An 18,619-nucleotide genomic window follows, 5' to 3' on the forward strand; every position below is an offset into this window, starting at 1 on the left:
CTGGCTGAAGGGCTACAGGTTTCCTACTGGGACTTTCGCCTTTCTCTGTGGACTGTTCTCTGTAGGACTGAGATCAGCTGCCACTCAGGTTAACAAATATTAGACCTTATTTCTGGAGAGTACTGTGAGCTGGGGTGTCAGAGTGAACTCTGCACTGAGAACTATTTCAAATTTTGCAAGATGATTCAGGGAGAATTTCTGTGTAAGTATGAGGAAATCCTCGCTTTTAACTATTTTCACAGATAAAAGGTGCATAACACGCTGGTTTCAAAGCTTGCCTTGGTTTATGACTGAGGCTTACGAAAAATGTATTTGTGCTGGTTGTGGCTGGGATAGAGTTAATTTTCTTCACAGTGGCTGTTTTGGGGCTGTGTTTTGGATTTGTGCTGGAAACAGTGTTGATGATACAGAGATGTTTTAGTGTGCTTACAGAGTCAAGGCCTTTTCTGCTCCTCACACCACTCCACCAGCAATTGGACCAAGGGTGCACAAATAAATTTGGAGGGGACAGAGATGGGACAGCTGACCCTGACTGACCCAAGGGATATTCCACACCATATAGCATCAGGCTCAGCATATGAAGCTGGGGGAAGAAGGACAAGGAGGGGCGTTTGGAGTGATGGCGTTTGTCTTCTCAAGCCACTGTTACATGTGATGGAGATGGCTGAACACCTGCCCGCCCATAGGAATTGGTGAATTAATTCCTCGGTTTGCTCTGCTTGTGTGCGTGGCTTTTGCTTTACCTATTAAACTGGTTTTATCTCAAGCCAAGAGTTTTCTCACTTTTATTCTGATTCTGTCCCCCATTCCACTGTGGGGGGGGAGCCAGCAAGCAGCTGTGTGGGGCTTAGTTGCTGGCTGGGAGTTAAACCACGATAGTATTTCAGATATTAGAACCAGAGCAAGTGTGTGTGTGACCCTCAAGCAAGGCTGAAGCAGGGCTGTGCCTCCTGCGTGCACAGCGAGCATTGGCTGCGGCAGGGGGCAAAGGCCAGCAGCCCTGCCTGTGCCATTCCTGCCTTGCACCTGGCAAACCGGTGGCAGGCTGAAAAGAGCAGCGGGATGCAGCCAAGTCCAAGGTCCAGGCAAACAGAGCGGCTCACATGCCTCAGCTTTGTCCGCATGGCATCTCACCAGCTGCCCAGCCTCACAGGCCTCACTGCCTGAGCTGTACACTGCCCTCAGCCCTGCTGCAGCAAAGGGTCCACGCACCACAGAGTAGCTGCTTACCCTGACCAACTCATGGGATCATTCAGAGAACCTCTCAGTAGAGAGGCGCAGGGGTGCTGGCTGGTCAGCACCCACCATGTCTCCATGGCCAGGCCTCATACCCGGGACCAGGGCCATTGGAACAATCTCCCTAGGGAAGTGGTGGATTCCCCAACACTGGACACTGTTAAGATTCAGCTGGACAGGGTACTGCGACATCTAGTCTAGGTCATTCTTGTCTAAAAAGGTTGGACTATGCGATCCTTAAGACCCCTTCCAACCTGGTATTCCGTGCTCCTATGATTCCATGCCTGTCCTGGCAGAGCCCCCAGCCCCGCTCTGGTCCTGTTCAGCTCCAAAGCCTGTCTCGGCACCTGTAGTGGTGCGTGGCGGGACCGCTCCAGGTACCAGAGCCTGCCCTGGCCTGGATCTGGGTCTGGCCCCGGGGACAGAGGAGGCCTCTGTCTACCGGGGGGGGCAGCTTTTGAGGGTGGCCCAGACTCCAGGGGGATCCGAGGCCCGCCTGGTCGCGGGGAGGCCGGTTCGCGCCTGGCCCATGGGGTTGGGCCGCCCAGTCCCCTCACGCTCGCAGCGGCCGCGCTCCGCCGCGGCACAGCCCAGGCCAGCCCAGCCCCGCCCCGCGCAGGCGGAGGCACCGCCTCTACTTAAGGCGCGCTTGGGACGACTGTTACCTCCTCCGTCGCCGGCTGCCGCGGTTCGGCAGGATGTCGGATAGGCTGCCGTACAAAGTGGGTGAGTGCGAGCCCCGCGGCCGGGGCAAGCGCAGTGCGCCGGGCCTGGCCTGCTGCCCCAGAGCCGTGCCGGGGAGCCGCGGCTGGATGCGGCCGCGGGGGGAAGATGGCAGCAGCCCGCTGGCCGTGCCGCCGCGGAGGGCAGGCGGCCGCGGCGCCGTGTGTGCTGCCGGTCACCCGCGGGGAAGGAGCGGGGCTCGGTGGGCTGTGCCCGTCGCTCTGGAGCAGTCGGCCCTGCCTGCAGTGGCTCTTCAACCCGGCGTTCCGCTGCTCTCCTGCCCCGGGGCCCACGGCCTCTTGCTCTGCCTCCAGCTCCGCTGGGACAGGCTTGCGCTCCGGACGTGAAAGTGTGTTTGAATCTGGGGCCTGTGCGGCACGCTTCCCGAAGGTTTTGGCGGGTGTTTCTATAGACCTGAAACTCCATAGAGAAAAAAACAAAACCCCCCTAATTTTTCTACAGAATTGTGTGCTCTTTGAAGACTAAATTCAAAGAGAAGAACATTAGCCTATAAGGCTGAGATTTATAACTCATTTACCCTGGAGGCTATGGATTAAATACTGCCTGGGTTATTTGGTGGTTTTTTTGGTGTTTTTTTTTTTTTTAAGCAGCCCTGGTAAAGCTATGGAGTCCTTAAGAGAGGTGAGATTCGAGACCTCCCTCTCCTGATATAATTGTTTCCATGGCCCTTCCCTTGCCGTGGGTTTTTGCAGTCCCCACTTGGTGTTACAGCTGAGCACCAGTCAGCTGAAGTGGAGGCAGTAGATTCAGTGGCCTCCAGGCTTCATTCAGGAGCAAAATGCAATTAGCTTGTCTGTATTACACACGCAGTCTGACTCTGAGGTCCTGCCTGGTGTTCTCGAGTGCTTTAATGGCCTGTGTTCACCAGGTGGATGAAAGAAAACTACCTGACCATGTTTCTTAATGAAACAGTAAGCTTCTGACATGCCTGAAAGAGCCAACTGAGGGAGAGGGCCACTGGGTACTGGCTGGTGCTGCAGAGTGCTGCACCTAGGCACTAGCTGTTTGACCCTTGCCTTTTCAAGGCTGGAGTTAGGCATCTAATGGTGAGCACAGTATTTTCTACTGCAAGTTAGCATCTTGGAAGTCTTTTGTTCACTTTTTTTTCTCCTGGACTTTTCTCCTCCAGATGCTTTTTATAAGCAGACGTAGATTTGTATTTAAGGTAGTTGTGATGCCTTGAAAATAATTTTTGTGAGTCTAAGAGGGTAGAAACCCCGCAGCACAGCTCTTAAGAGGGGCAGCTGGGCTGGACTCAGCTCCTAGTGCACTTGGCAGCTACCATGCTGTCTGTGCTATAATGTGGGGAAGCTATTGCCATAGCAGCAGCCCCTCCATGTGTGTCTTAATCCTGTGGAAGTAAATCTCTAGGAGGTGTCAGGCCCTTGGGCAGTCTCTGCAAGGAGGAGCACTTAAGGCTGGGGCTTACCAAATGGAATGTCTGCATGTTAGATCAAGTTGATGAATATGCTCATACAGCAGCACACTTTTTCCAGAGGGGCTGTTAAGTTTGCTCTAAACTTGCTTGAAAGCCTGTGTACTGTCGTCACGCACGGAGGGAACACATGCACAATCAATATGATTGATAAAAGTGATCCGTTTATTGTGCTCAAATAATGGGTATATATAGTGTCAAACTGCCATGTACACACAGCTTCCCGGAGTGATTGGTTGGCATATACAGTATTGGGTACATTCCAGGTGCATTTCGGTGATTTCCCCTGCTCATATACACATCCTCCTCTCAAGGCCTCTGTTCCTAGTTCACAGACAATTTTTAGCTACAAGGTTGGCCAGCTGGTCTTCTATCTCTATTGGTTAACTTCCAGGGTTTTTCCACTGCTGGCGACTGTACACAACTGGTGTTTTTTCTCACTTTCACAGAATCTGTGCTTAATTAAGCTCAGACATGGGAACATGACCTTTGTTTGCTGTTGTGGTTTAAGCCCAGGCCGTAAATCAGAGCCACGAAGTCCACTTCCCCCCCCACCTTTCTTCCCTCCGTTCCTGGAGGGACGGGGAGGAGAATCAAAAGAATGCAACTCCCACGCGTTGAGATAAGAACAGTTTAATAACTAAGGTATAACACAAACCACTACTGCTACCACTAATAGTAATAATGATAAAGGAAATAACAAGGAAGAGAATACAACTGCTCACCAACCGGTTCCTCAACCCCACCCTGCAGTGATCCAGCCCTTCCGGGCACTCTCAATTCTATCTCCTGGGCATGACGTGCTGTGGTATGGAATACCTCTTTGGGTAGTTTGGGTCAGGTGTCCTGTCCCTGCTTCCTCCCTGCTTCTCCTCCTCCCTGGCAGAGCATGAGACTCACAAAGTCCTTGGTCAGTCTAAACATCTGTGTTATCAGCCCTCTTCCCAGGCTGAAAGTCAAAAACACAGTGCTGCAACAGCGACTAAGAAGGAGGAAAAATGACTGCTGCTGCTGAACCCAGGACACTTGCTAACCATGTCTCCACAGTGTACCATAGTGAAAAACCAGGGAGTAACTGGAATAGGGTCTGTTTGCCCAACTCTGTCTGCCAGCTGCTGCTGGTTGTTCAGTTCAGCTGTTGCAGCCAGTGCCTACCCACAAGAGTATGAACAGATACCAGAGTCTTTGCTATTACAACTCTGACAGCTGTCCTTCTCTTGCAGCTGACATCAGCCTTGCAGACTGGGGTCGCAAGGCCATTGAGATTGCAGAGAATGAGATGCCAGGGCTGATGAAGATGCGGGAGATGTATGCTGCATCAAAGCCACTGAAAGGTGCACGTATCGCCGGCTGCCTTCACATGACTGTGCAGACAGCAGTTCTCATAGAGACCCTTATCAAGCTGGGAGCTGAGGTAAAGTGCCTCTGAGTTTTTCCTTTAGTATGCTCTTAGATAATGCTCTGCATGGGGTACTGCTTCTGCTTATATAAGTACCTTAGGGGTTTTGGCAAATGGCTGTAAATTTTGGAACAGACTGTGCTGCAGTCCCCAAGTGGATAGATTATGTCTGCTCTCCTTAAGCAAAAAGCTTGTCACCTGTTCTGCATACACCTCTGCAATGTGGTATGTGTCTTTCCTCTGGACAAGCTGCATCTTCATGAGTGGCTGTTCTGGGCTTCATTGCTGGCTGCAGTGGCTCTGGCAGTTGTGTGTACAGCACCCAGAGCAGCAGTGCTGAAAGCTGGTCTCACACAGTGGTGGTGTGCTTGGACATGTATCGTTGTTGCTACTAATGTGGAAGCTCAGTGACAGCCTCCAGCACAGATTAACGTGTATTAAGAGCCACACTGTGCCCTGGTAAAGTCAGCAAAAAAACAGTGAAGCTTCCGAAGAGCTCGTGCTGGCCTTTTAGCTGTGCAGGAAAACAACACAGAGGCTGTGCAGCTCAGTGATCGATGACTGGGGACTCCGATGACTTTGAATGTGTTGTGTGACTATGGACCAGTTCCCTGGTCTGTGCGAAATACTGAGATATCTGTAAGCCATTTACTGTGTGGTGTCTTCTGCCTGGCTTGCTGGCTGAAGTCCAGACATCACTGCTGAGTGTTCATTGTACAGGGCATGAGGAGAGTCAGGCATCTGAGCACAATTCACATAGCTCACATGCTGAGCAGCAGGGAGCTGACTGGAACCTGATGATGGATTATGTTAAGTGTGTATGTGATCTGCAGCTCCTTCCAGAAGTTTAGCTGCCTGAACTCAGGCTACCCAGAAGTGCTCTATATGGGATCCCTCCCTGTGAATTGCTGGATGAGTTGAGCAGTGTCATGCTGATCAAAAGGCACTGGGGGAAAGGGAAGCTTTCTCTGTAGCAACTAAGGCATTTCCTCAAAAACTGGAGAGGGTAGGTCTAGAAACATGCTAGGTCAGCCTGGGCAAGGTAGGTACCTGCTGTTGTGCAGGTATTCTTCAGCCTTTCAGGGCTGTTCCACAGTTGTAAATGATGCAGTACTGAAAGAGAGCTTTGTGGAGCTAGTCCTGGCTTTATGCCAGCTGCTCTGTATATGAAACTCTTGTCCCTCCACAGGATTTAAAAGAAAGCAGTAGCCACTGAAATTTGGGAAGCTCCTTGCTGCTGCTGTTGGTTGCTGTGTCTCAGCATGGCTGGCCTGGGCAGAAGCTGTGTGCTTACTTGAACATTGCCAAGCTGTTTTATTCTGAGCACAATCCCCAATTAGTGTTGTGTGGGATTCATCCAAGTCATTCAGGGAAGTACCTACAGAGATTTGGTTCCTCTAAGCATAAGTGCATAAGCATGGTTGTGCTTTTAAGATGTGTGCTGTCATGTTAGCTTTTTCCTTTTCCCAATGCTTGCATTTAGTTAGTTTAGACTTTGACTTGAGTTTGGATACAGCCCTGGTTCATCTGTTCTGCTGGAACTTTGGTGCCCAAAAGGGAGGATTGAAACTGATGAAACCATGCCCTACAGAATGACCATGTAGCTCACTGCAGCGTAGTTATCTTGGTATCCCTTTTTTGGCTAGGCTAGCAAAGATAGAATGAATACTCTCTCCCTCAGAGTGCATAAGTTCTAAAATTGTACTAAAAATGCATTATCTTCATAACCAGTGATGTAAATACTAGCTCTGAGCCCATCGGATGTCACAGGACTCAGTTGGAGATCAATGTGATCAGACAAAAGCCATTTATTACAGAAAACTAACTCTTTATATACTATTGCTTAAAGTTGCTTACAATAACTTGGCACATTATGATTGGATACATATCTTTAAGGCCCTTAACAACTAACGTATAATTGGTTAAGCACAGGTTTGAGAACCTGACCTTCAAAGCTTGCCCACAGTCCCCAATTTTGCAACTCAGTAAATTCCAGCTCCTTCTTATCTTGCTGGGATTGTTACTCCCAGCACCTCATTCCCATCCTTCTTCACCTTTAGTTGTCCCTTGGTTCATGTCAAACTCCATGTAGGCACTTGCTGATCTGGGTATGTGGCCGTTCTTTGCCAGAAAATCATCCACATCTCTCCCTTTTTCTTTTTGTACAAGCCAAACGTGCTTTGTAGCACTCATAATCATTTGTTGGATACATTGAAAAATACATGGCAACAAAATCAAAATTGTTAAAATGACAATAAACACCATTAGTCCACCTTTTACTAAAGCAACCAGCCAACCTGTCAGTCCCCATTCACCTAATAAATTGTCCAGCCAAAAGGCTTGCCCATCCTCATACACCATGTGTAAGATCTTAGCATGTTTCCATATTTCTTCAACATATGCCAATCACAGGCTGCTGGGTCTGCCCTTTTTTGCCTGATAACAGGGGAGGCCATCCCTCACATCAGGGTCTGGCATGGCATGTGTCCCCACCGCTCCATGCCTGCTGGTTGCAGCCAACAGTGGAGCTAAAGGTTCATGGTGGCAAACACAGAGGCCAACCCAGTCTTGCCCTTGACTGTGGTAGCAGGCATTTGGCCAACCTCAGTCCTTGCACCTCTTCAATGCGGAGTTTCACCTGCTTCATCCAGTAACAAGTTGCTACTGTGGCAAAGCACACATAGATTTACATTACCAGAGTAACTATTACAGGTGACAGCAGCATGTTGAAGATGCTGATGGCAGTGAGAAACCAGCCAAAGAACTTTCTTACCAGTGGAGTTCTCCTACCCTCTTAATTTGTTCCATTACCTGCTTTATAACACTACCATCATATTAGAATCTTTCTAGCTTTTGCCTTAGCATTTTCTAGCAGCTGCTGCAAATTTGCATGCTCTACCATCTCTTTTACAAGTAACAAATCCACACAATACAAGGTGTAGTTTCTCATTAGCAACTGGCTAGTAAACACAGGTGGTTTTATACACAAAATCACAGCCTCTAATAATAGCTACTTTACAAGCACACATATTCAAGTTGTTACTTTTCAGTTGCCCCCAAGTGATGTCCTGCAATCATTCATTTTTCTCTTCTTCTATCTCATTCTGCTCAGGGTATTCACTGTCAGCTCCTATAGCTGAGGCATCAGGTTCCTCCACTTGTCTGTCCAGCTCATGGGAAGGCTTGACAAACTTTGCAGGCAGCCACCATGGACCTGTAGGTAGGAGGACACAAACATACCCCCTCCCCCAGGTTATCAGCTCTTGAGAAGGAGGCAGATTAAAGTGATTCCCTAAAGCAAAGGCTTTCTGATGAAAAAGGAATGTGAAGCTACAGCTGCCTGCCTGCCTGCTTAGCAGCAGCCATAAATACCTGTTGGCAACCGCACTTTTGCATTAACCGTTTCTTGCCCGAAATGTTAATCTGCTACCCATTAAAAACTTTTACACGAACCCAACAACAAAAAATACATGGAACACCCTCTGCCCTCAACACACACACACATGGGATCCCACAAGCAAGCTCCACATAATTACAATATTTGAAACACAAAATCCAGGCAATCATTACTCCCACTACATGGTCCCACGTACAGAACGTGGCACAAGGACCCCGTGAAGACAATCAGGAAACCAGCTCCAAGAAGCATCATCGCAGCGTGAGGTGGCAGGCTCAACTTTAGCGGGCGTCCCCGCAGAGGTTCTGCCTCCCCCACATTGCATGAGCCTTGGGCTTCTATGCTGACCAAAATGCACACTCATTCTGATGCAGGTGGCCAGCCTACATCGGAAGAAGTGGTCAGCAATATCTGTTAAGGTCTCCAAGGGTTGATAGAAACATGGCCATACTTATATGTGCCAACTTCTAGTACATGAGCATCGCAGAGAGACTATCAGATGAGTTGTATATGGGGTCCCAAGTCCACAGTCTACCACGGTCCACCCGATATGTTAATATTTTCCTGGGGAATTAACAACTTTACAGCTGACCAATTTCCTAATGACATAAAGGTTGCTGCTTCCATGGGTACATTGGCTTGTCTGCACTGATATGACGTGTTCAAAAGGCTATAAGGGTTAAGACTTCAAACTCTCCTTCAAAAATTCTAGGCGTGAAACCTGGCTCGTGCCCCATCATCCAGCTGATTTATTCGCCGGCAATGAGGGTGTTCCAGCTTCTTTTGGCAATGCTGGCTCCTTCTAAAGTTTCACTCACCGAGCTGGTACCCACCGCGGACCAGAGTCTGTGATTACACACATATATCCTTGACCACTTAGTTTTACTTCCACAGGACCCTTCCAGGTACCAGTTTCCAGATCCTTATACTGGACCAGTATACCCTGAGTCTTATTTACATAACCTGACCCTGATGCTTGACCATGTATTACAGCAGGAGGGTCACTAGAGTCTCCTACCAATTGCAAAAAGTTCATAAGATACACAGCTTTCTGTATTCTTGCTGCCGGGGTAAGCCCTTCTTCCCCCATTTTTTGTTTTTCTAACAATTGTTTCAAGGTCTGACATGCACATTCAATAATAGCCTGACCTGTAGAAGAATGAGGAATACTAGTGATATGAGCAATGCCCCAATTATTTAAAAATGTAGACAGCGTTAAAGAAGTATAGTTTTTAAGCTGTAAAGGTATTCCCATAACTGCGAAACAGCCGTGCAAATGCGTGATTACGTGGCGTGCGGTCTCACCAGCCAGAGGGGTAGCCCAAACAAAGTGAGAAAAGGTGTCGATAATAACATGGACATACTTCAGTTTTCCAAAAGATGATACATGGGTTACATCCATCTGCCATAGTTGGAGAGGTTGGAGACCTCAAGGGTTGACTCCAAGGCCTATACCTATTGTCTGGCCCTGACAATCAGGACAAGACTGTACAGTGCCTCGGGCATCTGTCAGGGAGAAGCCAAACTGACGAACTAACATCTTTGCTGATTGGTGAAAGAAGGCATGAGATGCTCGGGCTTGTTGAAAAGTATCTACTGGTGGTCCCACCCATGCTGGAGCAACTAATTTATCTGCTTTGTCATTACCATCACTAAGGCTCCCTGGGAGCCCCAAGTGACTGCGAATATACATAATAAAATATTTACAGTTACAATTATTTACAAGATGTAACAGAGTTTTCAACAAGGTTCATAACCTGAGATTAGTAACTTCCTGTAAAATTGCCCTCTCTAGATGTTGAACAATTCCTACAACATACAAACAATCGCAGACAATGTTAAGCGGAGTATCAGGCCATTGTTGAAATACCACAACAGCACTCAGTTCTAACGTTTGTAAGGAATCTGTAGAGTGACCAGGTATTTTCTGTTTCTTCCAACCATCTTCTGTTTTCCAAACATATTCGGCTATGTGATTATTTCTGCTAGCATCTGTAAAAACAGTTATATGTGAAACAGGTCTGTGGGAGTAAAAGGTAACATCTTCATATTGGTTGTTTTTTTAGCACGGTAAACAATTTATGTGGCGGAAAATGTATGCTATCTTGGCCAACAAAATCTACTAAGACAGTTTGAAAAACAGTGCTAGACTGCTGTGCCCACTCCAACCATATTTTGATAAGGGGTAAACAAATTTGTGATGGATCAAAGGGCAAAGACTTCCAATTGTGTAGTACCAGTTTTGCGCAACCGATAAGGTAAGAAGATCCATTCAAATATACACAAGGGATCCTTTTTCTGTGGATTCCATTGTGCCAACAGACTAAATGGATGATACTGATTGTTTACAACAAAGTTATAGATAAATCTGGGTTCCATTGAGAAGCATAAGAAGTAGATATTTTAGCCATAATATGGGCTAGGGCCTCATGCTGGATTTTTGACAGAGTTCTCTTTTCCTCTGTCTGCGGTTTGCTCTTCAAAAGAGGCCCTTTAGTTCTGCCAAATCGTCATTAGTGATTCCACATAAGGAACGGATCCACTGAATGTCACCTATCAATTTCTGCACATCTGAAAAGGTTCTTATCTCCGTAGTAATCTTCATCTTCTGGGGCCTAACTTCAGTTCTGGAAATAATCCACCCCAGGTATCTCCATGGGGCATTACGCTGTACCTTTTCAGGTGCAATTACTAAACCTACTTTTGCCAGTTTGGAGAGGTATCAGTTATGGTAAAATCTATTGCTGTTGCCACGTCCACTCTGGCACTCTCTGCTGTAGTGGAGGGGACGCAGTCCAAACACCCTGATTTTGTGTCATCGCGCGGGATGGCATCGTGCTCACATTCAAGTTTCTCAACGGAGTTCCATCTTTCTTATACTTCGAGTGACATTCAGTTGCCCTATGGCCATGTTTGTCGCATCTTGTACAACCACCTGTAAAACCTGAAGCACCACCTGCTGGGTTAGTTTTCTTTACTGTACATTGTTTTCTATGATGTCCCATCCACCCACAATTAAAACATCTCACGCCCTTCATACCCCCTCGATCACCCCGACCTTGCTGTAACAGAGGTTTGACAGCAGCGGCAAAGGCAGTAGTCATGTATCCTGCCTTTTCCTCAGCCGTGCCCACCTTAGAACAAGCGTCCATCATTTCCTGCAAGCCAGCAGATTTCAGTAAAACCTGTAAAATATGCTTACAAGCTGGGTTAGCATTTTCCATGGCCAAGGACATAAGCACAGATTCTTTAGCATTAGGTGCCAAATCAATATTCTTTTCAATAGGTGCTGTCAATCTATCAATAAATTGCATATATGGCTCAGTAATTCCCTGTTTTATCAACGTATAGGAGGGATTAGGTCTTCCCGCTTCTGGCACAGCTTTCAAAGCAGCTAAGGCCTATTGCTGTGCTTGCTGTAACACCTCAGTTCTCATATGAGCCTGTACTGCATCAGGGTGAAATTGTCCCTTCCCTATTAACATTTCAGATGTAACACCATGTAAGGGATCATTAGGGTTGCGACCCAAATTACCATCAGCGGCTCTTTCAGCAAGCTCCTCAAACCCACTTTTAAAATGTAATAGCTGCGGAGGAGTTAACAGGACTGAAGCTACCTTAAGACAATCATTGGGAGTTAAGACCATACTAGAAAACAAGGCATTTAACATTTGTTGTGTATACGGAGAAGACAAGCCATATTGAGAAATTGCTCCCTTAAGTTCCTTTGTGATTTTCCAGTCCACAGGAGTCCATTGAGTTTGTCCCTGAGCATTCCTAATAACTGGAAATGCAGCGAGAATGTCAATTGGTAGAACAGTGCCGTCTATGATTGCGTCTTGAATAAGACCTTTCCATCTCAAGGCACCAGGGTTGGCTTGCAGAGGGGGCTTCGAGGGCGGTGGCAAGGGTGTAACAAAAGGATTAACCTTGTTTAACTTCTCTGATTCGTGCCCCTCTCTCCTTGCTCCAATTTTCTCCAATTGGTCTCGTAGCTCCCGTAATTTTTTATCTAAAAGCTTATTCCACTGCCCCCAGTCCTGCTCAATTTTTGGCCCCGGTTGGGGCAGCGCTAACGGTGGTGTAGGTGGTAAAGGTGGATATAAATCCGGAGTCTCACTGTCCTCCTCCGGAGGTTCCCATTCTTCTGCATCAGCCAGCGGAGGGGCGTCGGTGGTGGGAAAGCGGCTGTGAGGCGGGGGGAGGGCTGTGGTGGCAGTGTGAGGGGCGGGCGGGGGAATTTGGGGGCTGCGCTCAGGGGCGGTAGCAGCACGAAAAGGATTCGAGTCAGGGCGGTTTGGCGGTCCATCATCCTTTTCAGAATCCCCATCACTAGTTAGTGCTGCTGCCGGTGAAGGCGTTGTCAGCCGAACCAGCAGTTTTATGCTTGAAGCGGCAGGCAGTTCCCCCTTAGCTACGGCGCCAGGTGTCGGACCCACAGCAGCCGGCCCCCCATGCTTTTGTGGAGGAGAGTCAGAAAAAGCCGCAAAAGCAGACTTTACTACTTGTTGCTCAGCCTTCATTGTGGATGTAGTTTCTTTTAGTAACCGCCACAGGGTAGCTAGAGATTTTGTTTCTTTAGACCCAAGGGTAACTTCATCCCACAGGTGTGCTCCGATCTTTTCCCAAGCTCAAAGGCTTTGCCAACCGCCTAGATTAAGTCTTTCTCTTTCCTCCAGAGCAACAACCTCTTTAACATAGAGTCATCGTACTCTATCCCTCTCGTAAAGGGGATATGCTGGAAGAGCTTGAAGTGTAACCAATAAACAGGTATTTTGTATGCTTTGAATGTCATGACATCTGCCAGTGTCATCTGTACTGATGTGGAAGGAGCTTAGAAAAACCTAGATGAGGAAGTGCAGTGCTTATGGTCATGAATTTGTTTTTCATGTGCTCCTTCCATTTGTGTTTTCACTGACAAGTATCGTGTAGGCTCAGATGAGGAGCTTCCTACTGCAGCCCTTCCTTTGAAGTGTCAGTTATTGATAAAGTGGGATGAGTATCTGGAAACAGGCTAAAGGATTATGCGTTATTGCTCTCTCTCCTCCAGCTCTGTTACAAATAAGCGTGCAAAAACCTGCCAGTCAGCCCTGCAGTGAGAACTTGTGTGTGGCTCTGGGATGTGGTGGATTTTGTGCCTGCTGGGGAGGTGCAGTAAGTATGTAGATACTTTTCAATGCAATTCAGCAATATGCTGTTGCTTTTCTAGGTGCCTGAGCCTAGTGTGGAAAATGCTTAGCTCAGCTGGAAAAGCTCCTATGACTGGAGGACAGAGAGGGAGGTGGGTGAGCATAATCTTGGGAGAATGCCTGTTTGATTAAGTGTAGTTTCAGCTGCATTTCTGACCCTTCTGAGTGCCAGCAGGTGTGTTGCTGCATGTCCCTGTGCCTCAGTGGACACTTGCTATGTGGCTGCTCCGAAAATCTGAACTTCATTGACCAAAATTTTCTAAAACCCACCCTACTGTGCACTTCCTGCAGATCTATAGCTGAATGTATGCTCTGGCTGCCTGGCAGAAGCTCTCATGAATAAGGTCTCATGAATGAATATGCAGCACAGCTAAAGCTCTATTATATTCTCTCCTCAAGTGACATTGTTTCCCCAGGCCTAGTGACATATTTGATTTTCACCTTAACCTTTCAGATCTACTAAGAAAGGCAAGAACCTACACTAATATGCCTTTCTGCTCTTGCTTCCTTTTCACCTCCTGTGTCTGGAAGAGAGTGCCTGATATCTCAGAACTTTGTTCAGCAAACAAAACTTGGGTTGTTTTCCAGGTACAATGGTCAAGCTGCAACATTTTCTCCACGCAGGACCATGCTGCAGCTGCTATTGCGAAAGCTGGTATCCCTGGTAAGTTTTCAATGTTCTAATTTGGCTCTGAGTTGGGGTGTAGTGCCTGTTCCAGCTAAATCAAACTACAAAACAAGCTCTTCTGAACAAGCTTCAGGATAGAAGTAGCCCATCAAAAGTAGTGATTGTTACCAAACAGGACATTTGATTCAAGCTTTGCATCAGACTGTGTGTAGCACTCCTAGCAGTGGCTGGTGTTGGGCTATGAGGGAGCCTGGCTGAATGTTACCACCTTTAAGCCTGGTCATTAAGCTGATTGAATGGGCTTGGGTAATTAAATGGATTGGTGTTTAGGTGTGTGTAGATGGTGGTGTTTGGTGCTTTCCAGTAAGCTTGGTGCTAAATAGGGGTTGGGGAAGGGATCTTGATAGTAGTGTGATGTGTTACAGTGACAGTGTCAATCTTCAAGATATTTTTAGGCTAGATCTAGGCCAGCTGTGTTGCTGCCTAATGTCCCTGAAGCACTTTATCAGGATGCTGCTGTTTTGTTACTGTCACCTTCCAATAGAGGCATTCCTTGCAGATACATTAAGCTGTCTGCTGTGTTACTTGGCTTAAGGACATGCAGTCCTAGCTCTGTGCTGGGAACTGCATAGCTTGAGCCTGGATGTTTGCAGAAGTTAGATCTAATTTCTGCCAGCCTGTTTTTTTTGCTTTGGGTGGTGTTTTTCATATAATTCAATAGTGCCACAAGTCCTTCCCCAGCTGTGTCCATTCTACGGTAACAGAAGAAAATGGTCCCTTCTTTACTAGCTGCAGGTAACATGACCTCTGCCTGTCTCTGGCATCTGATGTCAAAGGACCAGATTGGACTCTAGATCTGATGTTAAGATATTGACTTCCTCACTGCTCTCGACACCCAAAACTCAACTGAAGAGCAGTTTACAGGTGGAGTGTTTAAGTTTTTGACCTCTCCCCTTGGTATCCTTGTTTTGTGGAACTTGCTGTTTCTGTTAATATTGCACTTCACATACTGAATTTACGAGACACTGGAGGGCTGCTGATCCTTTGGATGCAATATGAGATACTGATTTGCCCCTTCAGAATGGGCAATTGCATGATTGGCTTTTCATAGCGCAAGGTTAATTTTCTGTGTAAACAGTGGAAAACATGAGAATTTAGCTGAATGTTGGGGTGTGTAAGTCATGCCTAATACATGTTTGAATGGACTGAATACAACTGAGGCTGAAGTATAGTATGAATCCAGTACAAATGCCTAGAAAGGCAGAAATACTGCTAGATACAACATGCTAGGGTTGCAGCATGTTGCTGGTGGTAGATGTACTGATACAGAAATATACCCTATTACAGGCAGACAAGGCATGGTAGCTTGGAATTTGGTGCTGTGCTAGAGACTAAAGTTTAAAAGTTGCTGATGAGTTTGGTGCTATATTTTAGTCCCTCTTTTCTGCTGAGCTAGGAAATGCTGTAGTTGTGTTTTCATTTGTCTATATAAATATATCCAGTGGCTATTTCTAATTCCTAGTGACATAGGGTGTATTAGAGGAGCATGTGACTGTTGTGGATGTATCTGGTTTGGTTTGCTTTGTCTTCTCTCTCTTAACATGGAATAATGATAAAGACAGCAGTGAAGCCTCAAAATTTGACCAAGTCTGTGCTCTGGAACAGAAAGCAATGTGATTTCATTCCTGCTCATTCTGAAATCCTTTTTTTCAATACAAATGTCTTTTCTGACCTGCAGGCACAGATAATAATCTGTCTGCTTCTGAGAGCTGCTTATGAAATCTTCCTTTGCTGCTTTACCACATGCTGAGTAAGAAACCAGCTAATTGTGTGTGTTTGTTCTTGTGTAGTGTTTGCCTGGAAGGGGGAGACAGATGAGGAATATTTGTGGTGCATTGAGCAGACCCTGTACTTCAAGGATGGGCAGCCCCTCAACATGATTCTGGATGATGGTGGAGATCTTACCAATCTAGTTCATACCAAATACCCACAGCTCTTGAAAGGTGAGTGCTATTTTGCTTTGTCAGGCACAGTTCTGCTTTGAAGGCTGTTTATGCAGTCTCTTTCTGTGAGTGGGGTAGAGACAGGCATGTGCAAACAGGCTGTGAGTCTATGAAAACCGCTTACAGGCCAAGATCAAAGCATCTTACCTGGAGGAGCTGCTTCCATCTCTGGTTTTTGGTATATAAGCTGCAGTGACCTGGCCTGGCCATCCTTCACAGTGCCCATAACCTGTACCAGTGGTACAGCTGGCTTGCCAAGGCTTCCAGCCTTCCTGGAAATGGGCTGTGTTTTAGAATTGTTCAGTGTCTGCTTGCAGTTAATATTTTTACCATTAATGCTTTTTCTTCCTCATCATCTTAGTGCACTTCTGGATGAAGTCATGGCAACTTGTAACCTTTCTTGTAAAAGGAACAGTTTTCTACCTTATAAACTACAAGGCATTGACTCATTCAGTTTGTCAGTCAAGATGCTGATGAAGTCAAGATTGGGGCTCTTGCTTTAACTTATCTTCAGTGTAAGTTAGTGAAACTGAAAACAATCAGTGTGGTGTTGCTGGCACATGTTTATGTAACAGGATTTATTTGAATAGAATTTGGCATGACCTGCAGGAGCTGATTTGTGCCTCCCAGACATGAAGCATGACGACTTCTCCTGAGCTCTCCCAGTGCCCATCATCTGTGCTCCTGCAAGCTGCAGACACCCAGTGTTGCTAAAGGGCACGCTTGATCTGGGATGTGAAGAACGTTGGAAAGTGATATGGGGTGGAGATTATACTGAGACAGTGGGTGCACTAATATTCATTCTAGGACCACAGAGGTGAGGTTGCTGTAAAAACCTTCTGGATCAGTGCTTATTCTTGCACTGCTTTAAGAGAAAGCTATGGGGGAAAATTTGAAGGTGGCAACCCATGGATATGTCTGTGTGAGGGGAAAAGTCTGGGGCTGCTCGCCATCCATGTGCTAATGTGGGTAGGGGCAGCAGGAAGAGAGGAAGCCTGTGTAACAAGCCTCAGTTTCTCCTTCATCCTCAGCCTGATGTCGCTAGTAATCCAACAGTCAACATCTTATTTGAACTGTAATGAGAGGTTTTCATTGGTGTCTGCTCAGCCATGCTGGGATCCTCTCTTCTGCCGAAGGTCTTCTTTCTAGATTGCCTCTGTCTGATGTTCGTGACCTCTTGTGTTCCTGCCATACCACAACTGATCATACCTCTATGTCTTCCTGGTGTTGTCAGAGGCCAAAAAAAAATGCATTTTCCACATTCATACTCTGTTTTGCAGAGTTGTTTCTTTGCCAAGCACATGAAGCACCTCAGTTGATGTCCCTGTTCTTGGGGGTCCTTGTACTGAGCTCCTTTAACACTTCCATCTCTCCTGCTGTCTGCTGTTTTGTCCCTTGCAGCACTTTGCTCCTTCTTACTTGTGTGGTCCTGGTATGGAAGGAACTGGTATAGTATACTGCAGCAGGGCAGTGGCTGTTGGAAGTGTCTCCTGTTTTGGCCGTCTATCTCTAGTCTGCCATTGATGATAAACATCCCTGCTGCCTGGGGTTGCTCCCTGAATTCATGGGGATGGCTTTTCTACTGTATTTTTAGAGTCTAGACAGGATGCCATATGTGCCAGAATGTGTGCACTATCTGCTTTTAATTTAATAAACTAATTAAAGACTGATCTCTGGAGTGTGACAGAACTTGATCTGTTCAATCTTCCAGTCCATTGCTCGTTGGAAACAGCAAAACTTCCAGAATGGTACCACTGAGTAGTCTTGATCTCATTTAATGAAGTTCTGTGCTTAGCCCTTTGCTGCAAACACTGCTTAAATGAAGCTGTGTAGCATCTGTTTTTATTATCTTGATGATAATAGAGGCTAATATATCCTAAGGGCTTGTGGTGATATTTGACCTCTTTGGGTGAGAGGTAGGACAAAAGCAACATTAGAAGAGCATGCACGTGGGAAGACTGGATTGTGAGCGGAGGAAGCATTTTGCCATGCAGCGTCTGAAAAGGCTACTTGCCATTTAAAGGCTAGACAAGTTTTCTGGGCTAATTTCAAAGGGAACTGCCTGTTTTACAAGCTTCAGCAGCTTCTAATTTAAATAGAAGTTAGTTCAGTACTAGTGTGCAACTAAGTTGAAAGTAGGGCTATTCAAGCCTACTTCAACTAGGAGATGTGTTAAATAGCTGTGTGGAAATTCTCAGCAAGCTTCCTGTCTCTCTCATCATGCCTGCTGTTGGAGGGCAGAATGGCCTTGTTACTTTGGGCTTATTCCACTAAATTAAATGCCCTTAAAAGTAAGATAAAGGTAGGAATGGTTGAAGTAGAATGAACAAAGGAGAAAGTCATCTGAACTCATGCAAGGGAGGTCTCTGGCATCTATGCAGAAGACTGCTGTTGAGAAAGGGTAGAGAAGATTGGATCACTTGTGATCCATTGATGCAGACTTGCTTGTTGACCAGGTAAGAAGAAATACAGAGGAGCAAAGTGCTTAGGAAGGCTTTTTCAGTGTAATTCAACCTTTTCCTTAGTGTAGGCCCTTGGCAGTCACTGAAGTCACTCTGACATTGAAATTGAGTGGTGTAGGCAGGACT

At 46.5% G+C, this 18,619-nt stretch overlaps 1 protein-coding gene across 1 annotated transcript in view; it reads left to right on the forward strand.

Moving 5' to 3' along the window:
- Positions 1-1,925: 1,925 nt before the first annotated feature.
- Positions 1,926-18,619, forward strand: part of AHCY (adenosylhomocysteinase) — a gene marked incomplete at its 3' end in the record, with an annotated part of 33,846 nt that continues 17,152 nt past the window's right edge. The window contains exons 1-4 of the mRNA XM_080627852.1: positions 1,926-1,962; positions 4,639-4,829; positions 13,989-14,064; positions 15,879-16,031. Coding sequence (XP_080483978.1) covers positions 1,935-1,962; positions 4,639-4,829; positions 13,989-14,064; positions 15,879-16,031 — 448 coding nt within the window. The 5' untranslated portion in view covers positions 1,926-1,934. The remainder of the gene's footprint in view (positions 1,963-4,638; positions 4,830-13,988; positions 14,065-15,878; positions 16,032-18,619) is intronic.

The sequence above is a fragment of the Psittacula echo genome (assembly GCF_963264785.1).
Source record: "Psittacula echo genome assembly, chromosome: 12".
Classification (NCBI taxonomy): Eukaryota; Metazoa; Chordata; class Aves; order Psittaciformes; family Psittacidae; genus Psittacula; species Psittacula echo.